The sequence below is a fragment of the Bubalus kerabau genome, chromosome 1 (assembly GCF_029407905.1).
Source record: "Bubalus kerabau isolate K-KA32 ecotype Philippines breed swamp buffalo chromosome 1, PCC_UOA_SB_1v2, whole genome shotgun sequence".
Lineage (NCBI taxonomy): Eukaryota > Metazoa > Chordata > Mammalia > Artiodactyla > Bovidae > Bubalus > Bubalus kerabau.
In genome coordinates, this window is record NC_073624.1 from 175,260,154 (window position 1) to 175,286,461 (window position 26,308).

A 26,308-nucleotide genomic window follows, 5' to 3' on the forward strand; every position below is an offset into this window, starting at 1 on the left:
ATCCTTCCGGAAAGGTTGAAAGGATCAAGTCCTTCGGTGCCAGAAGACCCACATGCAAAGCGTGAAGTGCTCATTACTCCCCCCCTCAAAATTCGTACCCTTCTCTCCACTCCTTCCTGAGTTTTTCCCATTCTGAGCCTTCTGCATCCAGGCAGTCTTCTCTGAATTCACGAGGAGAGGCCCTGACCTGGGACTTGGGAATCTAAGACTTAGGGGCTATTATTTCCGGTCCCAGCCCTGACCCTGACTCCACCTCCCGTCGTAGCCTTTTGCGAGTTTTTTAACTTTTTCTGGACCTGTTCCCCCTATTGGGAAACGGTTAGTCTGGCAGTGACATGAGCTAAACCTGGGAGCGTGAGGTGTGGCTGGGTCACCCTCAACGCCCAGACCCCCGTGGACAGAACCCCACCCGCGTCCTCAAGAAGTCAAGACCCCTTGTTCGAGTCTCCCTCTGTGGGCCCTCCGAGTGAGGATGGGGACATCATAGGGGCTGAAGTCTGGCGTACATCCCTCAACTATCTCCCCATCCTTCAGGTTACCTGTGTTCAGGTCACATCAGTGGCTTTGGTGCCCTGTAAGTACCGTGGATGAGTCTAAACTCAAACTCAGGTTTTTGATGGGGTGGCGAGCTGGGGGTGGTGGTGCCGGGGAGCGGCTCTAGAGCCAGACAGGGCTTCCCAAGTGGCTCAGTGATAAAGAATCCACCTGTCAGTGCAGGAGACGGGGGTTCGACCCCTGTGTCAGGAATATCCCCTGGGGAAGGAAATGGCAACCCACTCCAGTATGCTTGCCTGGGAAATTCCATGGACAGAGGAGCCTGGTGGGCTCCAGTCCATGGGGTGGCAAGGAGTCGGACATGACTGAGCACACATCCAGACATGCATGAGCCAGACAGGGCAGGGTCTGAATCCCAGGCCACCCCATCCCAGCTGTGTGGCCTTGGACTAGACCAACTTCAGCATGTGCCACTTAAACTCAGGTCTGTCACAGTCTCTTAACTCCCGCACACCTACAAACCCCATCTACCAACCAGTTACAACGGCTGATCTGGTTGCAACCTGGGAGCTTCTCTACTGGTGGTGATGGTGGTGGTGCTGTTGCTTCAGGCTCTAGTGGATCCACCAGGACCGACTCCCTACCCCCGGCAGGTGGCCCCTTCAGCTGACATTTAAGCCCCTGCTGGGGAGGGGCTAGGTGTGACAGGAGGCAGCTCCCAGGACAGCAGGCTCTCCATTGTGACTCTACCATGAGCTGCCTGCTTCCTCAGCTTTCTGGACCAATAAAAAGCACTTCCAGGGATTCCCCTGGTGGTCCGGTCAAGCTTCCACTGCAGGGGGTGTGGGTTTGATCCCTGTCAGGGAACTAGGATCCTATAAGCTGCATGGCACAGCCAAAAAATAAGCCCACCTCGCTTATGTGAAATTCCAACAGGAGTTGGCTGGAGGAATGATGGAAGTCCTCCCAGACAAAGGGGCTCAATCCTTGCTCTGCACCATCGCCATTTTTGGCTGAGGCTGCATGTCTGACCCCCACCCCCACCCTTGAGCCGGTCTGAGTAGAAACTGAATACAGACACCTCTTAGGCACTTTTTCTTTATTTCACATGGCCTGTGGGTGTCTCTTGTCCAAGACCTGGCACCGTGTGTCCAGGTGCTGGGAGAGTGGGCTGAGCCTGAGAGGGGAATCCCCCTCTCTGCAGATGCCCAGACTGTCACTGTAGATTTGCAGACACACAAGCCCAGGCCTTGCCCTCCCCACCCGTGAACGGTCCTGAGTTACGGGCTCCTGTTCTGCCACATGGGGCGGGCAGTGCCAAGGTGGTCTTCTCTGTCCGGGGCACAACAGACCGAGGAGTGATGGCCACATTCGCGTATCCCTGGAATAATGTGAGGTCTGTGGTGCCTGGAGTGGAGGCTGCCTACCACCGTGTGTCCTGGCTCTAGCCAACAGTCTTGATCACCACGGAAGGCTCCACTGTTCCCTTGAATGGGCCAGATAGCCACTGGCCGGGCCGCAGTATGGGGCAGTCAGGGGCCACAAGTGTCCAAACCCCTCATGCAGAGTCCTTGCCCTCGGCCCCCTCAGCTGTCCCTCAGCGTGGGTCTGAGCCTCCGAAGCTTGGCGGCTGTGTGGGCTTGCTCTGAAGACTCACATCCAGGTTATAAGGAAGATGCAGGGAGTTAATATAAAAGTTTGTACATACACATATAAAAACAATTTGGTCTTCTGTTAAGGCTGTTACAGTTTAAACTTATGTAAACCACACACAAAGAAACAGTGACCTTGAAAACGTACAAAAGGGGAGTTGGGAGATGCTGGGCTGCCTGCCATGATTCGGTGCTCTGATCGGGCGCCTCAGTGTGACGTGGGGGCTCAGCAAGGGTGGCCAGGCCTCAGCCGGCCTCTCCCCCGCCTGAATTCACTTGGAGCCAGTGCCCACCTCACATCACTCTCGGAGCTTTCCATTCTGGATCCTTCTCAGATTGCTGAATGCTGGCTCTGGAGCTCCGGTGCCCAGCTCGGGGACTGGGCCACCCTTGGATGTGCGGATGCTGGCAGCTGAGGGCCCTCAGCCATTGGCCTGGCCCGAGGAAGAGGGCAGGCAGTAGGTTGGGGGATCCGAATACCTCCGCTTGGCCCCAGGTGGCCGGTCATCCTTGTCCAGGGGCTCCTGAGGGCCCTGAATGGGCAGGTGAGTGCCTGGTGTGATATACACGGAGTGTACCTGGTCTGGGCGGCGGGCCGGTGGCTCTCGGCGCCTCACCATGGTGGCAGCTTCCTGGGTACCAGGCGCCCGGCCAGGGAGATAGGAGGGCAGGCCAGGCGGAAGCTTGATGTTGGCCGTGGGCATGATCGGGGTCCGCCGGGGGGTCTTCACTCTGACCGTCATGAAGGACAACGGCCTTCGTCGAGGAGGGGCGGCCGCCTCAGGGAGGGGGCTCGGGGTGGGCGCGCCGGGGCAGGGGAGAGCAGGCGCAGGGGGCCCTTTTGAGAGACAGATGGCAGGGTTACTGCAGCTTCAGGACCGGCAGATGGACCCTCGCCCGGGGGCCTGCTGGGTGTGGACACGGGAAGGAAAAAAGCAGACTCTACCTTAATACTGACCTTCCGAGGCCCCCCGCCCAGCCCGCTCTTCCAACAGGCTCTCGGTGCTGGCCGATGTCTCTGAATCCAGGTTCTCCTCATCGGAGCCTCGAGGGTCCAGCTCTGGCAGCCGATATGTGATGTCCTCCCTGGGGATGAAGGGGTCACAGTGTCCAAGGCTGCTCCATGGTGAAGGACTGCCCCGTGGAAAAGTGCCAGGCCAGTAGGGGACAGAGTAGGTTATTCTGCTCCTCGATGGGACTCTCTGCTCCCTAGCATCCCAAACCCCACCCCACCCCAGATGCCCCTGGCTCAGTGAAGTTCATGTGAGCAAAGGGTCAGACTGGAGGGAAACCAGGCATCTGTGACTTAGCTAGCAAGGAGTTTCTGTCTCAGGACCTTAGCACATGCTGTCCCTTCTGTCTGGAGTGCCCCAGCCTACTCCTAAGGACAGGGTGCCCAGGTGGCCCGGATTACACCCGACCTCCTGGCATAATTTGTCAACTGCATCTCTGTTCATACTTCCACCCTGACTGGACAATAAATTGGTGGATCACCCTAGCTGAGGCCAATTTTAGGTTCAGGCATCATCCCTGTGTCCTCTCCTCTCCCTGTGGACCACCATGATGGCCAAGTGGGGGGTTTAAACAGTCCTAGGCAGTGTTATAGGACAGCAGTGCCCCAAGAGATGGACCCTGGACCACAGGGCTGAGCCTAGCCCATCAACCTCCTAACAGCCAGACCCCCTCTAGTGGAGGGGCCAGTGGACGGAGACCAGATAGGGCAGCTGAGGGTGGTGAGGGATCAGAGAGACACTTGCTTCTCCTCTTTGATGGACTGGATCCGCTCGATTAGGATCTCCTTCTCCCGATCCTCATCGCCACCAGCTGCTTCCTCCTCCTGCAGCACCCCAAGCTCCTCCGGGCCACTGCTGCTGCTCCCCCGGGCCTTGGGGTTCTTAATCTGCAAAGAGATGCAGCATGTCTGGCCAGCCCCTTTGGGTGGGTGGGAGATCAGTGCTTGCAGATGGGGACAGGGTGGTACGAGCAGCTCTGGGGGAGGTTAGTTCTGACGTGGAAACCTAGGCTTAGTGAGGCTTCTCTGGGGATCATGCGGGGACCCAATGGCCAGTACTTGGCTGATTAGTTGTCTTCAGCACAGGCGATCAGCAGGCAATGAAGTTCCCCCAGCATGCACTTCCGGAGGTTAGGACACGCTCGGCCTATTCTACGAGGACCCTAGGGGCCAAGAGGAACCCCAGCATGCACCGCACCGGGAGACATGTGAGGAGGACGGACCGTAGGTGTACATACCAGGACCCCCTCATAGGGAGACGAAAACCCCAGTTTGAGAGGCCATGGCTGGGGGAGAGATGAAGAGAGGGTGACCACACAGGGCCACGACCAGGGCATAAGTGTTAGTCATGGGCATAAGGCATGTCTGACTGTGGGGACAAGGACAGGGTCCTCCCACAGGAGCCTGAGACTGGCCCCTTATCCTCCTATCCGCCCCCCTCACCCCAAGCCTCTTCTGCTGTGGGAGTTTCCCTGTGGGCGGGGCCTAGGGTTGCGGCTGGAGAATGACCAAGAGCCCTACCAAGTAGGTGACAGGTTTCTCCCTCACTGCTGAGAGGAACAGCCGACCTTGAGGCTGGTCTAGGATGGTGGTCTTTTGGCCGAGGTGAGGAATTGGCCCCTAACCATGCTGCCACGAGGCCCCAGGTCAGGCTGACTGTGGCCAAGGATGTGTGCTGGAAGTGTGCGCTGGGCAGACAAGTGAGACTCCGCCCACCGCCCAAACCCCGCCCCCGTCCAGCTCCGTCCCACCAAAGCCCCGCCCGGCATAGCTCACAGCATTCTGGCGCAGCAGAGAAAGTCTTCGGCAGGCCATGCTCTCAGCAGCCTCCAGCTGGTTGATCTCCTCCATCTTCACTTTGTACCTTCTCATCTGTTCTTTGATCAGCATCTCCACGCACCTGTGGAGAAGGCTGCTCAGCTACCGGCCCGGGATGGGGGCGGGGAATGGCCAACGTGAGGGCCCCACATATAGAGAGATGCTGGCCCAAGACTGGGGCATGGTGGCTGAGACAGAGACCCAGAGACCAGGCAGGGCCACAGGCAAGGCTGTGGCTCCCATCGTGGCCCTGGTTCACTCACTGTGTTATCTCGTGCAGCTCACCCCACCTCTCTGAGGCTGAATCCGTCTAAATAAGCCTCCTGCTTTGAAGGAGGAAGTAGAGTACCATGTGGGCCGTTTACCCCATGGGCTGTAGGCAGCTGGCCCCAAGGGCTCTAGAAGTCAGTTGTGACCCAAGATACATTCGCTCAGTGGTCAGGCCAGCCTGGAATGGTTGCTGGCCGGTGGAATGGTCAATACCAGGGCAGGGAGGGCGTGGTGGGATGGGATGGGGTCAGTTTGGATGGAGAGGCAGTCAGGACAGGTCTCCTACTGTCAATCACAGATTAAAAAAAAAAAAAAAAAAGTACCAAGTTCCGTGCTGGAAGAAAATCTGTCAACACCACAGGGCTGCCCGCACAGTGTTAGGGCCTCAGTGGGCTCTCCCCTCTGCCTGCCAGATGCTGTTTACGCCTGGGGGGGCGCACAGTCAGGCACAGCCCTCAGGCCTGCCTGTGTTCGCCTCAGTGACACCACCCTGGGTGACAAGCTCTTCCTTTTACAACTCACTGCCTAAACAGTATCCTCTTAGTGATGGACATCTGCTGACACCCTTCTGAGTCCTTTTTCTTTCATTCATTTTAATTTTTTATGGCTATACTGTGCAGCATGTGAGATCCTAGTTCCCTGACCAGGGATCGAACCTGAGCCCCTTGTGTTGGAAGCTTGGAGTCTTAACCACTGGACTGTCAGGGAAGTCCACCCTCCTGAAGAACTTTCTGAGAATTTTGAAGATCATTTGGTGGGAAGAAGGGACCTTGAGACAATTGCTCCTTTTTGCTGCCGGTTCCCACTGCTCCCAGAGGCTGGGAATGTGGGGTTCACCATCTGTCCCTCACCCTGGACTGGGGATGAGGCATTTCTCCCCGGTTTTTGGGTTTTCACCCTCAAAAGAACTCAGGAGTGATGCTCTTGCTGCTGGAGGGGAGATGCTGCCAGGCCTCCTCCTGCGTCTGGACGTGTGTCAGCCTCAGGATGCCCCCACAAGGCCCGGCTGCTTCTTGCCCTTGTCTGTCACAAGAGCGCTGTTTGCCCATCACAGCAGCCAGCGCACATGTGGACTTTGCCAGGAGTTTGGGTTTAGTATGACTTCCTACATGACTTCAGAAGAAAAGAAGGAAGGGTAGAGAGAGCAAATGAAGTCCATGTAGGACCCCAGTGCTCAGGACACCTCCTGGGGTGGTGGTGGTGGTTTAGGTGCTAAGTCGTGTCTGACTCTGTGCAACCCCATGGACTGTAGCCCGCCTGGTTCCTCTGTCCATGGGATTTCCCAGGCAAGAATACTGGAGGGGGCTGCCATTTCCTTCTCCAGGGAACCTTCTCCACCCAGGGACTGAACCTGTGTCTCCTGCATTACAGGGGGATTCTGTATTCAGTGAGGAATCCGGAAGTCCTCCTGGGTATGTGTGTGTGTGTCTGTGTGTGTGTGTGTCTGTGTGTGTGTTTGGTTGCACTATGTCTTAGTTGCAGTACACGGGATCTAGTTCTCTGACCAGGGATCAAACCCGGGCCCCCTGAATTGGGAGTGCAAAGTCCCCTGGGGTATTTCTCTGCAGGCACCTTTACATGGTACCGAGGCTAGGCCATCCTAGGATTCTAGAGCGGGCCGTCCTGTTCAGTTGTGGGGTCCCGGGCTGGGTTGCTCTGGGTGTGTGTTGGGGGTGGGGGCTGCCCGGTCCTGGCACTCACGTGGTGATTTTGAGGACATCCTTCATGCTGATCAGGGGGTCTGAGTTGTCGGGGCATCGCAGGAGGCAGGGTGCAAAGATGATGGCCAGCGCGCTGGGTGACATGCGGTTCACGTCCTCGAGCAGGGCCACCCTGTGTGGCAAGCGGCAGTTAGGGGGTGGCTGCGGGGAGATCCCAAACCAGAGTCCAGAGGCTGGGGGCCACTGTGGGGAAAGTGCTGCCACAGGTGGGAGGTGAGAAATGCTGGTTTCTGCGGGGCGGAGAAAAGGGTCCACAAAAAAGCTGGACCTCCCAACACAGGCTCATGCCTTGGCAGGGAACCACCAGGGCACGCCAGCCCAGAGAACGCTACGGCGGCGCTCTCGCTGGGACCCCACTCCCCAGACAGCCGGCAAATAGGGCACGGGCACTTGCTTGACCAAGTGGAAGATGAGCCGCTCCAGGGAGTTGTGGTTGGCTTCTGGCAGGTGCTCCAGGACGGCGTAGATGGCAACCAGCTGCTCCTGCTTCTCTGGGAGCTCTAGGAGGGTCCCGGGTGTCAGCGCCCTGTGGCCCCCGCTCGATGGGCCCCAGGGCGCCTGCAGCCTCCCATTGTGTAGGGCCTGGGGCAGTGTGTGTGGCAAGGAGGCAGGGCCACAGAGCGGTCCTGGGCCCAGCCAAGGCCTTGTTTTCTCAGCTGGGGAGACGGGGGTCCCTCCTCCCTGATTGGCCATAGCCGAGGCTCAAGCCTCTGACCCCTGCCCTCGACCAACTGCCCGCCCTCACCACAGTGGCGGGGACTCACCGACGGCATGGAGGAAATCACCATACTGGGCGAAGGTCATGAGCGGCTCGGGCAGCTCCCGCAGCCACTGCTTGAGCACCCCGGTGATGGCGTGGATGGGGAAGTTCTCCAGTTTGACTGCCATGGGGTCTGCAGGGTGGGCGCACAGGCCGGTGAGCGTGAGGAAGGCTGAGCCTGGAGCCCCAGGTGGCGCCCTCCTGCCCTTGACACTTACCTGGCTCCGTCCCCTTCCTCCCCCAGCACCCACCTCCCACATGCATGCTCAGTTGCTCAGTCGTGTCTGACTCTTTGCGACACCATGGACTGTAGCCCACCAGGCTCCTCTGTCCATGGATTTCCCAGGCAAGCATACTGGAGTGGGTTGTCATTTCCTTCTCCAGGGCGTCTTCCTAACCCAGGGATGGAACCCGGGTCTCCTGCACTGGAGGCAGATTCTTTACTGTCTGAGCCACCAGGGAAGCCCACCCACCTCCCCCAGCACCTACCTGTCTGCAGCGCCTGCCGGAGCTCCCTTGTGCGGTTGGCGGCACCCGACTTGCGGTAGAGGCCCTCAGTGTACAAGCCGTGCATCTCCACGTGTTCCAGAAGCTTCTCCAGCACGATGGGCACTGAGACCTTGTCGCTGGTCAGGCTGTCCACGCACACGCCAAAGTGGCCCGACTCAGCGCCTGGGTCGGTCTGTGATGGGGAGTGGGGACGGGTCAGGCCTGGGCTGGATGCCTTCCCTGTCATCCCCTGGGCCTCCTCTGTGGCCTCCGTCCCTCCCTGCCCCTCATTCTCCCTTGCAGACCCGCCAGAGGTGCTGGGCTGTGGAGGTCCCTTGATGGCCGCTGGCAAGCGGTCTCTAAGTGAAGTGCGCAGTGCAGCACTGAGGACCCCACCTCCCCTGTGTGCAGGGGAGGGGTCTCCCTGCCTCTGGTGGCAGGGGGAGTGGGGCCGGGGTCTGAGATGCGCACAAGCCCACCCCCAGCTTTGGGGGGGCCCCGGGGGCTGACAGGACCAGCGCCCCGCCGCCAGCTCTGTGCTCCAGCCTGATGACCAGCCTTTCCCCTGCATCTCTCAGGACAGCCTCCCTCGGATGTTCTGGAAAGTTCCTGGCCTCAGCAGGCTCACCTTCTTCCCGCATACGATGGAGCAGGCCTGAATCTTGTGCATACACTTCTTGTGGCAGGTGGTCTTGCACACTAGGAGGTCATGGCAGGGGTGGTGGGAGAGGGTGGTCACCAACAGGGCCTCAGGGACTCGGGGTCCTGTGGCTGCCTGTCCCGGGGTCTTGGGAGAGTGACAACCACCTGGGCATTTATTATGGACATGAGGTGGCAGGCTGCTCCTCACACGGGCCGAGGGGAGAGGAAATTACCCTGGCCTGGAAGGAAAGCCAGCCCTGACTGGTTCTGGCAGGAAGACAGACGTGCTAGAGGCCTGTCTGACCTGGCCTGGGCTTCCAGGGGACGACTGGGTTCCCACCCAGGCTTGGTCACCTCCTGGCTGCCCGACTGGGGGCCAGCTGGGTCATTCTGGGCTGCACTTGTCTCTCAGGGTCCCTGTGGGGATTGACTGGCCTTGCCTGGCACATGAGGAGGGGCTGGCAGTTCGGGCAGCGAGGGCAACAAGAACAAATACGGCCCAGGGGGACTTGGCCAGGTGGGCGTGCATAGGGGTGGCTGCGGAGTTGGGGGAGGCCTTGGGGTCGGCTGAGGACTGGCCTCTGACCCAGCATGACAGTAGCGGTGGGGTATGAGTGGGTGAGGTGCGGCCTCGCTGCCCCGTGGTGAGGGGCACTGTTCTTTTTTTCTGTGTATTTATTTTCGGCCACATCCTGTGGTATGTGGAACTTCCCTGACCAGGAATCAAACCTGTGCCCCCTGCATTGGAAAGGCGGAGTCTTAACCATTGGACCACCAGGGAAGTCTGGGGGCGGTCCTGTAGCTGGGCTGAAGCCCCACAGTGAGGGGCTGGGGATGTAGTCGGGGTGGGGGTCAGAGGGTGTGGGGTGGGCATCCGGGGGGGCCTGGGGGTAGGTCAGGGGGTGCGATGGGGCAGGGGGCCAGGGGAGGGGCACTCACCGCTGCAGAGCAGGGCCTTGTCCATAAGCCAGATGTAGGAGAGGCACTGCTCACAGGACTGGGGGATGCTCACTTGGTAGCTGACAAACACGTGCCCATTGTGCTGCAGGACCTGGGGTGGCGGGGGGTGCTGAGTGGGCAGCTGCACCCCCGGAGGCACCAGGGCACCATTTGGTGGGGATGCCTCCCATGGCATCTCAGGATGGGGATCCCTTAGGGCTGGGTGGGAAAACGCATGCTTCCCTGGGTGCGTGCGCACGCACACACACACACACCCATGCACGCGAGGACGGGCATACTCACAGCGCGTTCCTGCTTCCGCTTTTTCTTCTGAGCTTTGCTCTGCTGTGAGAGAGCACAAAGGCCAGGTCTGCATGGAGCCCCCTGGGGACACCCCCCCGCAGTGACATGCCAGCACAGGGACCCTCACGCACACGGAGCGGCCGCACCGACCTTGGGAGGCTCGAAGTCGTTCTTGGTGTGCCCGCGGGTGAACTCATCCAGCAGCGACTGGAAGAGGTTGAGGACCAGGTTGGTGTCCTTCTCGCCGCGCTCAGCTGCCAGGTTGCTCACGACGATCTGGTAGTTCTCCATGAGGTCCTTGTAGCCCACGTGGATCTTCCCGTTCTGTGGGAACGCAGGCTGTGACCCTCCCGTAGGACGGACTGATGGCGGGGCCCAGGCTGGGGAGGGGTGGGGGCTGCCTCGGGGCCCCTCCCCGGAGCTGGGCTGCACGTACAGGCACGGAGTACATGGTCTTGAGGTTGCTCCGGAACTTCTCGGTGGCTTCGATGAATAAGCTTTCAATGGGAGTCTTCTGGGAACGCAGGTCATTCACCTGGAGAGGGAGGGAGAGACCCGCTGACCCCGCGTTGCCTGGAGCCAGGCATCTGGGTGGTCACTGCTCTGCCCTGTCCCAGGTCCTTCCCTGGCTCCCCTGGGAACCATTTGGGCCCTCCTGTCAACCCTGCTCTCTCTGGGATCACTTACTGTGGGTGTCGAGCAGCAATCCTGGCCTCTCCCGCTGGGTGCTGGGAACACTTCCCAGTTGTGAGAACCAAAACCATCTGCAGATGTTACCAAGTGTCCCCTAGGGGCAGACTCAGCCCTGGCTGAGAAACCCTGGTTTAACGGGGCCCTTCCTGCTGCCCGGCACAGGCGCTTACTCCTGGCCACAGCCCAGGACTGGGGCTGACTCACATAGCCTGATCATCTTAACCCTTTATTGTTCCTATCAGCCTGATGGCACCCTCTGAAGCTCTCAAATGCTGCTCTGTTGGCTGTGGGGCTGCCTGAAACTGAGGTGTGAATACACCTGATTTCTTTACCGTTATTGCACACATGTGACTAAGTCAAGTCAGCTGCAACCCCATGGACTGTAGCCCACCAGGCTCCTCTGTCCATGGGATTCTCCAAGCAAGAATACTGGAGTGGGTTGCCATGCCCTCTTCCAAGGGATCTTCCTGACTCAAGGATGCAGCCCCAGCACTGGCAGGTGGGTTCTTTGCCATTAGTGCCATCTGGGAAGCCCCTCTAGTACACAGTAAGTGCTCAATCATTGCCTTGCACTGAATGCATTTTGTAAAAAAAAATTTTTTTTTAAATTAATTAATTTGCCTGTGCTGGGTCTTGGGAGCTTCCTAGGTGGCTCAGTGGTAAAGAAGCCGCCTACAATTTAGGAGATGTAAGAGAATTGGCTTGGATCCCTGAGTTGGGAAGATCCCCGGGAAAAGGAAATGGCTACCCACTCTTGCCTGGAAAATTCGTCCACGGGGTTGCACAGTGTCAGACACAACCGAGCATGCACGCAAGCTGGGTTTTAGTTGTGGCGTGTGGGATCTAGCTCCCTGGCCAGGGATCGCACCTGGGCCCCCTGCATAGGGAGCTCAGTGTCTTAATTGCTGGACCACCAGGGAGGTCCCCAAAAGTGTTCTAGATAAAGTCATTTGTGCACGATCAACTGCAGCTGCGTGGTAGGGCGAGGAACAGCGTGGCTGCACTTGTGTGTCTGCTGCTCTGTTTAGAAGGCCGTTCTGGAGGCCAGTGCTTCCTCACGTGGAGAAAGCAGGACACTGCCCCAAGGGGCGCTGTGAGACAGCAAACCGAGTGTCTTCCGTCGGCAGATCGCATCGTCCTGGCGGGAGCCGCAGAGTAAAACCATCTGCCGGGCGCCCAGCCCGTGTGTGCACACGCCTGTGTACGCGCGGCCACTTCAGTGGGTGAAGTGTGGGGCTGGGCCCCAGAATCAGATGCTTTGGGTTGACACGGCTCCTCACACTCTGTGCAGTCCTTGTAGTAAGGCACACATCTGCCGGCGTGTCAGTATGCGTACAGAACAGGACGACTGCAGACTACAAGTCCTCTCACGGGAATCCTAGCTGGGTTTTGTAGAAAACCAGCAGATGCCAAACACAGACAGAAGCATGTGATCTCCAGAACCTTCTGTGTGTGGGAACCACGGACCTGGCCTTTCTGTCCCCACACGATAAGGGCTTTGGTGTGAAAACTACCAAGGGGCAGTGGCCCTGGGGGGTCTGGGGCTGCTCTGCGTGGGACCCCTGCCCCGAGCGTTCCCAGCCCAGGGCCCCACCGCCCACCTTGTTGAGTAGGAATTCATCCAGGTACTTGAGCTCATTGGCGTTGGTGATCTTGCGGAACACGGACTCGCGCCATTTCTCCGACACCGTGATTTTACCAATCTTGAGGTTTCGGTTCTTCTTCCCTTTGCCTCCCGGCTCCTTGGGGTGCTTCTCACCTGTGGCATGACGGTGCTGGTGGCTGGAGGGGACTGGAGGGGTGGGGAAGGGGGCAGGAGAGGCTGGTAAGTGTGGTGGGTTTCTGGGGAGGACGCGGCCACCAGCATGGGGAACCAGGGCCCCACGCCCCGCACACTGAGTTCTGTGGCCAGAAAGTGCCTCTGGGGATGGGGACCAGCCTGAAACTGTGTGACCAGGGCTCAGCCCACAGCTGACTCAGGTCCCCGCCTGGGACGATCCTCAGTGGACCCAGGGGCTCTGCTCTCCATCTCTGAATCTGGGAATCACCAACCTTCTAGATTCTTCTTTGTGGTGGCAGCTTCCAGGATGGCTTGCCCGAGTATGGCGCTCTCCGTCTCTTCTCCACCCTCGGCGCTGAATTTCTTATCCTTGTTCTTGTGAAGGAAAAGTCTCTTAAACGTGGATCTATAGGAGAAAATAGGGGGCTCTACTTAAGTCCCAGGAAATGAAGGCAGATTTGAGGCCAAAGGAAGGGTCAACCTGCTGTTAATGAGAAATAGCCCTTTCATTGGTCACCACTGGCAGGGGATCCCATTAAAAATAAAGTTGGTTTGTGTGAACTGACAGGGGAGTCAGGTGGAAGAGTGAGATACCGAGCAGACGTCACAGTGTGACCCCATTTTCACGTGTAAAGAAAACTGAGGACTTCCCTGGCGGGCCAGTGGCTAAGAATCTGCCTTTAAGTTCAGGGGATCTGGGTTCTGTCCCTGGTTGGGGAACCAAGATCCTTCATGCCTCAGGGCAGCTGAGCCCACACGCCGCAGCTACTGAGCCCTCATGCTCTGCAGCCCTTGAGCCACAACTAGGGAAGGTCATGTGCCACAGCAAAGGGCCTGCACAGCAGAAGAGAGAGAGAAAAAAATCCCCCTCTCCTCCCTCCCCCAAGATATTTTTATAGGCACGAGGTTTCTGTGGGGGGACTCAAAGAATAAACCCAAAATCATATACTGTGGGTGCTGGATGTGTGATGGGGTGAATGATGACCACCCACCAAAGATTTGTTCATGTGCTAACCCTCAGGGCCTGTGAGCATGACCTTATCTGGGAAAAGGGTCTTTACAGATATGACCACATGCTATGGACTGAAGGTGTCCTCCTAAATCTGTATACTGAAGCCTAACTCCCAGTGTGATGGTGTTAGGGATGCTGTGATGGTGTTAGGGATGCTGTGATTGTTTGGGAGGTAATTAGGTCATGAGGGCGCCACCCTCATGAATGGGATTAGTGCCCTTTTAAGAGACTCCCAGAGCTCCCTTGCCACTTCCTCCGTGTGAGGACGCTGTGAGAAGGCCTCTATGAACCAGATACCAAATCTGTTGGCACCTTGACCTTGGACTTCCAGCCTCCAGCTCAGTCTGTAGTGTTTTGTTACAGCAGCCTGCGTGGACTAAAACACTAAACAAAGGATCTTAAGATTCCGAGTCATCCTGGATTACCCATATGGGCTCTAAAGCCAGTGACAAATTGTCTTCATAAGAGACAGAAAGTGACTTCCTGGGTGGTTCAGTGGTAAAGAATCTGCCTTCCAATGCAGGGGACGCAGGTTCAATCCCTGGTTGGGGAACTAAGACCTCACATGCCTCATGGCAACTAAGCCCATGCACCGCAACTACTGAGCCTGCGCAGAGCAACCGAGACCCAGCGCAGCCAGAAAAAAAAAGAGGAGAAACGGGAGAGGAGACGAGTGTCACGTGAAGACGGAGGCTGAGACTGGGGGAGGGGGTGCAGCCACAAGCCAAGGAGCGCCTGCAGCCCCCAGAAGCTGGAAGAGGCAAGGAGGGGTCCCTCCTTGAGATACTTTGGAGGGACACCCGGCCCTGCCCGCGTCCCGATTTCACACTTCTGGCCTCCAGAAAAACGAGAGAGTATGTTCCTGTTGTTTGAAGCATCCCTGTTTCTGGTACTTTGTTTTGGCGGTGGGGGTCTCCCCAGAGTGGGGGGCTCTCTCTTCCCACTGCAGTCCACTCATTATCCTCAGGCTCGCATTCAGTGTTTAGATCAAAGCTCCCCAGTCCCAGGGCCCAACGTCTCTGTTCTGGGAACCACCTACATCTCTGTGGCAGGGACTTCTTGGGGATAAAGCTGTGACCCAGATTTTGTGATTCAAAGACCTGGAGGGTTCCCTGACATGGGGATGGGGGTCCTGGGAGCTAGTGATGATTCCGTTCATGCGTGCTGACTCGCTTTGGTCGTGTCTGACTCTGCAACCCTACGGACTGGAGCCCACCAGGTTCCTCTGTGCATGGGATTCTTGAGGTAAGAATATTGGAATGGGTTGCCACGCCCTCCTCCACGGGATCTTCCCGACCCAGGGATTGAGCCTGAGTCTCTTATGTCTCCTGCATTAGCAGGTGGGTTCTTTACCACTGGTGCAACCTGGGAAGCCCGGTAATGATTCCATAAATGGCCAAAGGGACACTGCCTGCGGCCTCAGGGGAGGTGACCCACACTGTCTCCAGGCTTCAGTGGGAATCATTTCACCCCGATGCAGCAATAACCTGTGCTCCATGTGGGTTTCTCTTCGTGGAACTGCCAAGTAAATGCCCCCCCACTGAGCTTCCTGAGTGTAACTGGCTTATGGGAATTCCCTGGCAGTCCAGTGGTGAGGACTCGGCACCTTCACTGCTGAGGGGTCCGAGTCAATCCCTGGTCAGTGCACTAAGAGCCTGCAAACCGAGTGCCCAAAAAAAGCAGCAGCAGCAGGAGTGGGATTGGCTTAGGAGACTAGACTGCTCTGAGACTGAAGGCCCTGGACACGCTGGGTGTACCCAAGCCCACCCCCAAACCCTACACCTACTTAGACTCGGCGGAGCCTGGGGACAGGCTGGCGTCTGTCCCTGAGGCTGCGTCGGCCGACTTCTTTTTCTGGATGGCCAGCTTCTTCGTGCTGGGCTCCCCATCTGTTTCTGCAGAAGGCTGTAGGGGAGTGGGGCTGGGTGAGCAGAGGCAGGCAGCCTCGCTAGAGGGAAAGCAGGGATTCCCCCGGTGCCGTCGTGCCTTCTATCCACCGTTTGCTTCTGGTGGTGCCAGGGCAGCTGAGATAGAAGTGGGCTCGGACCCTCAGGGGTGGGAACTGCCGCCTGAAACTTTACCTGAGTCTTGGTCTGGGATGGGGACAGGAGGAGCCTGGAGATGTCACTCGTGGAAAAGGAAACGCGCCTCTCCCTGTGAGATCACAGAAATGTGGCTTTTACTGACAAGGGTGAGCAGGAGACATTTGGGGTTGTCAGGACTGGGGCAGGGGTGGTGCTACTGCATCTGGTGGGTGGAAACCGGGGATGCTGCTCTGTACCTCAAGGGGTTCAGGACGGCCCCCACCACAGAGATGGAGCCAGCCCCAGAGGCTTGTCACCCCGGGGCCAAGAAAGCCTGTCCTAGAGGAAAGTCTGTGTCTTCCTCCACCTCTTCTTTCCTTTGGAGAAGCCAGCCTCTGTGACAAGGGGCTGGGTCTTGGAGTCACTGATATTTAGCTTACTAGGGGTCCAGGGTCTACAGGTTTTCCAGTAGTCACGTGTGGATGTGAAAGTTGGACCATAAAGAAGGCTGAGCACTGAAGAATGGATGCTTTTGAACTATGGTGTTCAAGAAGACTCCTGAGAGTCCCTTGGACTGCAAGGAGATTGAACCAGTTAATCTTAAAGGAAATCAACCTTGGATATTCACAGGAAGGACTGATACTGAAGCTCCAATACTTTGGCCACGTGACGTGAAGAGCCAAAGCATTGGAAAAGACCCTGAAGCTGGGAAAGACTAAGGGCAGGAGGAGAAGGGGGCGACAGAGGATGAGATGGTTGGATAGCATCACTGACTCAATGGACATGAGTTTGAGCAAACTGTGGGAGATGGTGAAGGACAGGGAAGCCTGACGAAGTGCAGTCCATGGGGTCGTGAAGAACTGGCCACAACTTAGCAAATGAACAAGGAGAAGAAGGGGTCCACGTGTGTTGGGAGCTGCTCTTTCAACCTCTAGGTGTATGTGTGCAATCACCCCGACCCGTTGATGAGGAAACAGGTCCAGGCAGGCTGGAGAGGGGGGAACCTCAAGCCGAGGGGCCACCCCCCCAAAGGCTGGAGAGGGGGGAACCTCAAGCCGAGGGGCCACCCCCCACAAGGCTGGAGAGGGGGGAACCTCAAGCCGAGGGGCCACCCCCCACAAGGCTGGAGAGGGGGGAACCTCAAGCCGAGGGGCCACCCCCCACAAGGCTGGAGAGGGGGGAACCTCAACCCGAGGGGCCACCCCCCACAAGGCTGGAGAGGGGGGAACCTCAACCCGAGGGGCCACCCCCCACAAGGCTGGAGAGGGGGGAACCTCAACCCGAGGGGCCACCCCCCACAAGGCTGGAGAGGGGGGAACCTCAACCCGAGGGGCCACGCCCCCACCAGGCTGCAGGCTTTCTGTGTGAATAGGGATCATTTGGGCAGGTCCTTCGTCTTTCCCAACCTTCCCTCCAGTCCCCTGCTTCTCTGGGGCTGCTGCCCGCCTGGTGTCAGCTCTCGGGCCCTGAACCGCACGTGTTTCTGAGATGCATGATGTGATGCTGTGCACGGCTGTGCAGCCACCCCTACTTCCCCGGCATCCCCAGCCCTCGCTCAGATAAAGGAGGGTGCAGGCTTACTCTGTGGGCGTGAGGGTGGCCCCCACGGCCCGGTGCCGGTCGCTGAGGTCCAGGGACTGACTCAGCATGGTGTTGCTGCCCGTGGTCATTAGTTTTTTGCCCCGCCACAGCTCCACAGCGTTGGCCAGCCGCTCAGTGTCAGGATCCCGGTACCGCTGAATCTGTGTGGAGCCTCCAGGACTGTCAGGCCTCTCCTGGGCCCTGGGGCCGATCCCCGGCTTGCTCTTGTCCTTGGGGGTCTCCGGGGTGGCACTGGGACCCAGCACGGTGACCCTGCTGTCCAGGGCCAGGCTGGTGGGTCGTTCCTCGTGGCTGGGCCTGGAGCTCCCGGCCTGGGCTGCTCCCGAGTCCAGGCTGCTCGGCGTGGCCTGTGGGGGCACCTGAGGCTGCTTCTTGGGAGCCGCCATCTCCATCTCAGTCCTGGCATCCGAAGGGCTTTCATCTTCCCTGCCCTCCTTTCTGTCTTCCAGGAGGCTCTCCTCTGACCCTGGGACAGCCTTTCCAGAAAGTTCTCTGAGGGTGTGCTCATCCTTGCAGGACTGGATGTGCTTGTTCTGGAGCTTCACGTGCTCCAGCCCCCGCTGTCGCCGTGACTCACGTTTCTCTCGGCTGCGGGGCACTTTCTCGCGACCTTCAGCCGCGTGTTTCTGGGTTGGGGGCGCCTTCTCCACGCTTGGGACCTCCTTCTCACGTTGGCAGCTCTCGGCTGGGGGAGCCCCATCGCTGAGCCACACCTCGGGCTCCAGATCCAAAGGCTCGCCCTCCGTGGAGGGTTCTAGGCCCTGCTCGGGTTCTGGCCCAGCTGCCTGGGCCAGCCCGGCCTCGGCGGTTTCCTTCTTCGCAGCTTGCTCGGCTTCCCTCTCCTTCTCTTCAGCTTTCTGCTTCTCCTCCACCATCCGGCTGAAGCTGGTGGGGTGGGGGAGGAAAGGAGGTGATTTCAGGAGCAAATCCACCCAGGGCATTGGGGAACCCTGTTCCACCTGCAGGTACAGGGTTGGGGGGCCAGGCTCCCCCTCTGCCAAGGGGTGAGACCCTGGCCCCCAGAGATGCTTCTGGAAAGGTGGACCCATCCTCAGCCAGGAAAGGGGGGAGGCAGGGAACAGCCTCATGTTGTCATGGGCACTGCTGCCTAATGGAAGACTTGGGGGCGGGCACAGAAGGGTCGGCGAGGCCTCCAGCACCCCTGTACTCAGGTCTGCTCAGCCCATTTGGTAGTGAGCGAGACCGAGCTGGTGTACTGACTACTGACTACTGACTACTGACACTTTTTTCAGTGAAAAAAGTGAAAAGTGCTGGTTGCTCAGTTGGGTCCAACTCTATGGACTGTACCCCACGGACTGTAGCCCGCCAGGCTCCTCTGTCCATGGGATTCTCCAGGCAATCCCATGGAGTGGGTAGTCATTTCTTTCTCCAGGGTATCTTCCTGACCCAGGGATTGAACCTGGGTCTCCTGCATTGCAGGCGAATTCTTTACCATCTGAGCCATCAGGGTCAGGGGGACCTTTATTAGGTTTGTTGCAGGAGGGATCTGTTCAGAACTCCCTGAATTCCTCTGGGGTCCCTGGCCTGGTGGACTCCCTGTGAGTGGGGACAAGGGGGCCCCCCTGAGGGTTGGTCCTGGTGGCCTGAACCCTCTGAGTCCACGTGTTCTGCTCAGTGGCTAGGGGTGGGCAGGTGCAGTAGAAGGGTGGGGGGGTCCTCTGGCAGAGACTGAGTGCTACCAATGGTGATCTGGGGTTGCCATAGGTGCCACCTACCAGCCCTGGAGTGTCTCTCTAGGGCCCAGTGTGCCCAGACAGGCTAGACGCCTGCCAGCCCCTCCTCAGCCTCCCTGCATCCAGACAGGGACATCCTGACAGCTCCACCGGCCAGGTGATATCTCAGGTAGCACTTGAGTGTTGAGTGGGTGGAACGTTCTGGGGGGTTGGGTGGGGGGGTGCTTGGTCCCATTCTGCTCACCTCTTGCGCTGCAGGTGCCCCCGACAGAGGCTCTGGAGGCGGATGATGCTCTGTCTCTGGCGCTGGTAGGCAGCCCGCTGCCGGTAGCCCCTCCACGCGGCCTGGAGGAACACAGCCGCCTGCATCCTCTCTAGTGCCCGGCGGACGCGGTAGGACCGCCAGCAGGCCTGAGAGTGGAGGGGGCGTTCAGGGGCTGGGTGTGCGTGGCCCCAGCCAGCCTCGCCACCTGCCCCGTGGGCCCCCTTAGCACCTGGATCGTGATGGCCGCCTGCCGCATCTGCAGGAAGTGCCTGCGCTCCAGCACCATCCGGAACCAGCTCTGCAGCAGCAGGATCTTCCGCACGACCTCCTGGTGCAGTGTCTCCTGCAGGGCCTGCCGCTCGGTCTCCTTCAGGAAGACCTGGGGGCGGGCACAGGAAGGGTCGGCGAGGCCTCCAGCACCCCTGTACTCAGGTCTGCTCAGCCTACTTGGTAGTGAGTGAGACCGAGCTGGTGTACTGACTACTGACCTGAGCAAGAGGAGTTTCTTTTAAAAAAAAAAATACACGTTGAGATAGAATTCCCATAACATAAGATGAGCCGTTTAAAGTGAGTCATGGGCGGCGTTTGGTGCTTTCATGGTACTGTGCGGCTGTCACCTCTATGCAGCTGTGAAGCATGCCATCCATCCCAAGGGAAACTGTATCCATTAGCAGTCACTTCCTAATCCCCCTCCCTCAGCCCCTGGAAACCCCTAATCTGCTTTGTCTTATTTTTAAAATTTTTGGGGGGTCACATCACACAGCATGTTGAATCTTAGCCCCCGAACCAGGATTGAACCTGCATACCTTGCATTGGAAGTGCAGAGTCTTAACCACTGGAGCACCAGGGAAGCCCCCGCTTTCCGTTTTTATTGATTTACCTGTTCTGGACGTTTCATATAAACTGCATCATACACTACAGGGCCTTTCGTGCCTGGCTTCTTCCACTCAGTGTTAACAGTTTCAAGGCTCACCACGTAAGTGTGTATGCGAGCTGAATAAGATTCCGCTACGTGAAAGGCCCGCGTTTTATTCATCCATCATCTGCTCATGGACAGAGGGGCTATTTCTACCCTTTGGCAATTCTGACTAGAACTGTGCTGCTATGAATGTACACGTACTAGGATTTGTTTGCACGTGTTTTCAGTTCTTTTGGGTTCATATCTAGGAGAGGAACTGCTGGGTCATCTGACTTGCTGGGGAGCTGTGAGACATCACAGAGGTTACTGACCAGTCCCTTGAACACCCTGTGCTACGGTACGATGGTTCCTAGCCTATAAATGAGAAACTGACGCCTGAGGCCCACACCTTAGGCCTGTCCCTCTGCCTTCCAGGAAGAAATAACGTGCTGCACCCCAAGAAATGTACTTCCTCAGAAGAGCCCTTATTTTCCACGGAGTGGCGTGGGCTGTGCGAGGACCCCGTGTGGAGTGGAAGGTATGGGTACAAGGGCCCTCCGAGGGCTGCGATTGCTGACCTTGGTCTTGCCGATCTGGTAGCTCCTCTTGTCTATGTCCATCTTCTCCAGCAGGGCAGAGATGACCTCCCTGCAGGGCTGGGCATTCTTCGGGAGAAGCACCTGGAACTGCTCCGTGAAATCCTGGGTGATTTTGGGTAAGAAAGGAGAATCTACATGAGGGTTTCTGCCACCAGAAAGAACAGGGCTCTAGCAACTCTCCGGTCAAGTAATTTCTAAAGCCAAAACTTGAATTGATGTGAATAGTGCTGACAAAACTGAGATCTGGGACTTTGTGAAATAGTCTGAAGCTTAGGAAAGGCTGTTGCAGACACAGAGCACTGGATCTTTCAGTCAGTGGGAGAGTGATCATCATCACGAGGACCTGCTGGCTGCTGGCGTTGTCAGGGGAGAGCCAGAAGATGAAGTTGACTCTGGGGGGCTCACAGTCTGTGATTCCTTAGAGGGCTGAACCATAGTAGGAGGTATGCCTTTTTCTCACTGCATGGCATGTGGGATCTAAGTTTCTCGACCAGGGACTGAATCTGCATTCCCTGCAGTAGAAGAGCAGCATCCTAACTACTGGACCACAAGGAAAATTCCCAAGGTATGCCCCCTGACCTTTTTTTGGCCATGCTGTGCAGCATGTGAGATGCTATGTCCCCAGTCAGGGATCAAACCTGTGCCTCCTGCATTGGGAGCATGGAGTCTTAACCACTGGACCATCAGAGAAGTCCTGGTATGCCCTTTTTAAGTAAACAGTTATGCTGAATTTTTAATAGCCAATCATGAGTGAAACACACCAGCATTTTCTCCTTTTTTGGCAATTTGCCTTTCCTGTTTATGCAGATCAGAAAGATGATATTCCTGTTTCTGTGGATGAGAAGAGGCAGGCATGCCACAATGAAGCCATGTACGTGAGGCCATGCGGGTTAACCTGGAATGGGAACCACGGGCTTCCACCTCTAGGTTCAGGCCCAGTGCTCACTCAAGCACTGCACAGCTGCTGCCAGCTCCCTGCATACGCCAAGGGTTCTCCACCTGGGCTATGCTAACCCCTGGGGATGTTTGGTGTTAAATGGAGACATCTTGGGTTGTTAGAACTCAGGGGAATAGTGTTCCTGGCATCTTGTGGGTGGAGGCCAGGGATGCTATTCAATACGCAATGGTGCACAGGGTGGCCTTCACCATAGAGCATGACCCAGCCCCAACTGTCAATGGTGACACAGTTGAAAATCTGTTGAAATTTCGTCTTCACCAGTTTGGTGTTACTAGTGATTCTCTGGTTTCTAGAAAGCCCAGGGACCCTGAAGTCATTTCCTTGGGTCTCAGTTTCCATATTGGGAAAACTGGAACCAGGGCCCCCTTGCAGCTGGTTGGCAGAATAAAAGAGCTGGGTATAAAAGTGTCTATTACAAGCACAGAGACAAGTCAATATCTTGTAACAACCTGTAATGGAAAATAATCTGAAAAATAATACATGTGTGTACGTATAACTGAATCACCTTGCTTGGGTACCTGAAACACTGTAAGTCAACTATACTTCAATAAAATATATATATTCAGAAAAAAATAAAGATTGGAGAAAGAAAAAAAAAGTGCCTATTACAGAAAATGCTCAATAAAGAGCCAAGTTACACAGGGATCTGCTTGTGTGATTCCCTCTTCCCTGTCTGGTTTAACAAGCCTCCTGTGAGGAACTAGGCCCACCCCCCCTACTTTGAGAAAGAACGATCTGGTACAAATACCAACAGCTATTGTTGTCAGTTGCTTAGTCGTGTCCGACTTTTTTGCAGACCCCCATGGACTTCAGCCCGCCAGGCTCATCTGTCCATGAGATTTCCCAGGCAAGAATACTGGAGTCGATTGCCATTTCCTTCTCCCGGTGATCTTCCCTACTCGGGGATCAGTATCAGGGTGGAGAAACCCTGATGGAAAGTAACCTGCCAGGCTCAGGCTCTGGAGGAGTGTTCTCTCTGGAGGTGGCCCGTGTCCCAGACAGCCGCACGCGCGCGTGAACGTGTCCCACCTGGAACGTGTACTTGGCGCTGTAGCCTGACCTGCGAATCCGCACCGTCTCCAGCATGCCGGTGTAGCGCAGCTGCTGCAGCACCAGCTCATCATCGAAACACAGCTCTTTCTGAAATGGGATCGAGCGATCAGGGAAGACGTATGCAGGGGGCTGGGGACAGGCAGCCCTGGGAGGAGGTGCTGATTCCCATGTGACTGCCATCCCTCTAGACTATAGATACGGATGCAGTCAGCACACATCCATGGGCTGGGGCTGGTCTGGGCATTGTCCCCAGCCCGGCAGCTGCAGGCACCTGGCTTTTTTCTTGCCCCAGTCATGCTTTTTGAAATAAAGAGGTGGGGCTGCTCAGCAGTGATACCTGAGGCATTCATCTCTTCTAGGAAACATGGCATCTGATCTGCTCTATTCCTTGCTGTCCAGGAGACAGATAATACTTCTCACTGCCTAACTTAAGATAACTTGGTGCAAAGATTTATTTCTTAAAGGCCCCTTCCCAAACCTATGTTGAACTCATACCCTGTGCCAGGGATTAGGACGAGTACTGGGGATCTAGCAGAAAGAACACATGGCTGGGCCATGGGAGGTGTTACAGGAAAGGGGACCCTAGACCACGCCTTGAGAGCTGAGAAGAGGACAGGTAGGGGAGGAGGGCAGGAGGCAGCCAGGTGAAAACCCAGAGGAGAAAGGGGAGCCCAAGTCATGGACAGCAGGGAGGTGCTTGCTGCTGGAGGGCTGGGGGTGAGGGGGAGGAAAGGCTGAAACGAGGTGGGTTCAGTGAGCTTCCAGCCCAGAGCTCAGGGGCCTGGACTCCATGCTGGTGCATGTTATTTTAAGTGGAGGGAGGGAAGAGAAGGGCATGAGGCAAGAGATGTCATGACAGGGTAGCAGGTGCTTCTGTATCTGGTGGGCTCTCCAAGACTGGAGAGAATGCTACTCAGTACCCTAAAGAGCACAGGACAGATGCTCAACAGCAAAGAATAGGCCGTGAGCATGGGTCCTGCCCAGAGCAGGTGTTGGTGGAGTGTCTTCTGAATAGTCCAACATTGAGGCAAAATCCAAACAGGTGGGGCAAGTGGGCCTGATTCTGCAGCTGGTGGAAGGTGGGGGTGGGGACAGAAACTTCTGAGATTCCGTTGCTGGGGGACCAGGAATGGGGTGGGGGAGGAGGAGACAGCCTGAGTCCAGGTCCTCGCCTGGTGATGGTGAAGCCTTGGCACCTGGCAGGGCCAAGCTGGGCTTTGGAGGTTAGCGGAACATCCCAGGAGCAAGGAAGAGGAACAGAAACAGAAAAGCAGAGACAGAGAGTGTGGGTGAACAGTCACCAGGATGTTGTTGCTCAGAGATCCACTCATGCCCAGGAGAGAGCCCAGGTCCTGAATGGCTCCAGCAAAGTTCTCGAGGGCACAGAATCGCCAGTGGACCTCTGGGGTGAAGAAAGCCTGGCAGCAGGGGCTGAACTGGCTGCTGGGGCCCCACTCTGGTGCTCAGTCCTCCCAGGAAGTTCAGGATGAGCAACAGGCTCTGGGCTCCTGTTTTCTGACCTCAACCTCTCCCAGCTGGCACATTTTCTGCGCTGACTGCTTTGGGGATATAGTTGAAGAGCACCCTGACCTGTCTGTCCTTGAGCCAACTTTCTCTGGAGCCCCTCCATGTTCCAGTGCATGTATGTGTACTCAGTTGCTTCAGTCGTGTCTGACTCTTTGCAACCCCACGGACTGTAGCCCGCCAGGCTCCTCTGTCCATGGAATTCTCCAGGCTAGAATACTGGAGTGGGTTGCCGTGCCTTCCTCCAGGGGAATCTTCCCGATCCAGGGATCGAACCTGCGTCTCTTACATTGCAGGTGGATTCTCTTACTGCTGAGCCACTGGGGAATCCCCCATGTTCCAGAGACTGTCTCTATTCCTGGCTGGTCACTACATGGCCCTGGCTGTCTCCTTCTGATCCCTGTCACCCCCTGCTAGCTAGAGCACACTTTTAAAATACGTGTCCAACGAGGCCAGGAACCCTGGCTGGTAGCAGAACCAGCTTCCTCCAGTCCTCAGAACCTGTGTGGACACTTGCTTCCTCCAGGTGGACACTCTCCTGACCAACCCTCCTGACTCCCAGCACTCCCCCACCCCTAGACACACAGTAACACTCCCTGCCAGTCTCCAGACCTGGGCTTGGCTTTCGCCTCCCTGGAGATGGGGGGGCGGCCCTTACCTTCTCGGCGTTGGAGCGGATACAGCGGATGAAGAAGGGCTCTGCCTTCCCTAGTGTCTCCAGGAGCTTATTCAGGGAAGTCTGAGGAGAGAGAGGGGGGAAGGTGTTGGGCTGGGACCCCCTCGGGGGCACATCCCTCAAGGGAAGGCAATCCAGGTCACATTCCTGAATCAACAGGGGTGCATCTGTGCTGACAGGGAACAGGGGAGGTTGCCGCAGGAGGCTGTGCTAACCCAGAGGGCCCCCAAGGGAGCTGTGGGTCCCCAGGCCGAGGGCCGCCATGTTTCTGTCTCAGGTGAAAGGGGCGGGGAAGGTGGTGGGATCAAATTAACTCTTTCTAGGGATTTAAATCACATGTCAAAGGAGGCCAAGAACCCTGGTTAGTAACAGAACGCGTCTCCTCCTGCCCCCACGGACATGTCAGCACCAGCTGGCGGCCACCCTCTTATCAGAGGTTGAGCTCTGCAGGGCCTCACTTCCAAGTGCCTAAATTCTAAGAATCCCAAACTGTTCCTTTTGTTCCTTCAGCCTTAGAGGTACAAGCTCCTGCCCACGGTTACTATCTCAATGGTCTCTCTCTGTTCCCCTTCTGCCTTTTCAGTCCTCTAGTACCTGTTTAACCAGTTCCATATGTTAAATTCTCTGATTAAAAAAAAAAAAAAAGTCAGCCTCAGAAGGGATCATGGTTGCAGTGATTTTGGTCTCTGGCCTGTTATTTCCAAAAGGGCATTGTGGGAGTTTCTAAATGATGTAATTATATATATATACATAAATAAAAGCTGAAGTGGAAACAAAAGACTTAGATTGTGGAGAATGGGAAGGAACAGAAAAGTTAATGGTGAGAGTCCGCGGCCATCTGTTGTTTAGTTGCTAACTCATGTCCGACTCATGCGACCCCACTGACTGTAGCCCACTGGGCTCCTCTGTCCATGGAATTTTCCAGGCAAAAATACTGGAGTGGGCTGCCATTTCCTCCTCCAAGGGATCTTCCTGACTCAGGGATTGAACCTGCATCTCCTGCATTGGCAGGTGGATTCTTTACCACTGAGCCACTAGGGAAGCCCTCATTGGCCATTGGACCCCACTGAAAGAAAGAAAAAAGTGTCCCTGAGCTTCCTGGCAACCAGGGAAAACAGGGAAATGTGATCTAAGGACACAGTTCAGTGTTCACATTAACTCACACGCTGACTCATGACTCTTTAAGATGGTGGTTCTCCACTGAGGGTGACTGTGTTCCCCCAGGGAGCCTTGGCACTATCTGGAGACGTTTGGTAGTCATGTCTGGACAATGCTACCGGCATCTGGTGGGTGGAGGCCAGCAACGCTGCTCAAAGGCCCACAACACACTGGATGGCCCTCACCATGGATAATGACCCAACCCCAAATGGCAAACGGTGCTGCGGTCAGAACGCTGGGGATAATGAGAAGCTCCCTGTGCTGGGTTAGT

The 26,308-nt window shown here is 56.8% G+C and overlaps 1 protein-coding gene across 15 annotated transcripts in view; it reads right to left on the reverse strand.

Annotated features, from left to right (window-relative positions):
* Positions 1–1,581: 1,581 nt before the first annotated feature.
* MYO9B (myosin IXB) overlaps positions 1,582–26,308 on the reverse strand; it is a 108,220-nt gene continuing 83,493 nt past the window's right edge. For 5 of the 15 annotated variants that reach the window (XM_055541809.1, XM_055541804.1, XM_055541808.1 and 2 more), the window contains 24 exons: positions 24,862–24,942; positions 22,656–22,766; positions 20,648–20,770; positions 19,401–19,550; positions 19,151–19,317; positions 17,192–18,097; positions 15,668–15,740; positions 15,373–15,491; positions 12,847–12,980; positions 12,396–12,586; positions 10,538–10,636; positions 10,252–10,425; positions 10,102–10,143; positions 9,799–9,910; positions 8,846–8,916; positions 8,218–8,410; positions 7,733–7,861; positions 7,363–7,468; positions 6,949–7,080; positions 4,936–5,059; positions 4,398–4,445; positions 3,905–4,047; positions 3,106–3,233; positions 1,582–2,985 (listed from right to left, as the gene is read on the reverse strand). In XM_055541809.1, the coding sequence (XP_055397784.1) occupies positions 2,570–2,985; positions 3,106–3,233; positions 3,905–4,047; positions 4,398–4,445; positions 4,936–5,059; positions 6,949–7,080; positions 7,363–7,468; positions 7,733–7,861; positions 8,218–8,410; positions 8,846–8,916; positions 9,799–9,910; positions 10,102–10,143; positions 10,252–10,425; positions 10,538–10,636; positions 12,396–12,586; positions 12,847–12,980; positions 15,373–15,491; positions 15,668–15,740; positions 17,192–18,097; positions 19,151–19,317; positions 19,401–19,550; positions 20,648–20,770; positions 22,656–22,766; positions 24,862–24,942 (3,972 nt within the window). In that variant the 3' untranslated portion in view covers positions 1,582–2,569. Of the gene's footprint in view, positions 2,986–3,093; positions 3,234–3,904; positions 4,048–4,397; positions 4,446–4,935; positions 5,060–6,948; positions 7,081–7,362; positions 7,469–7,732; positions 7,862–8,217; positions 8,411–8,845; positions 8,917–9,798; positions 9,911–10,101; positions 10,144–10,251; positions 10,426–10,537; positions 10,637–12,395; positions 12,587–12,846; positions 12,981–15,372; positions 15,492–15,667; positions 15,741–17,191; positions 18,098–19,150; positions 19,318–19,400; positions 19,551–20,647; positions 20,771–22,655; positions 22,767–24,861; positions 24,943–26,308 lie in introns of all 15 variants that reach the window. The other 10 variants (XM_055541822.1, XM_055541830.1, XM_055541803.1 and 7 more) reach the window with 5 other exon arrangements.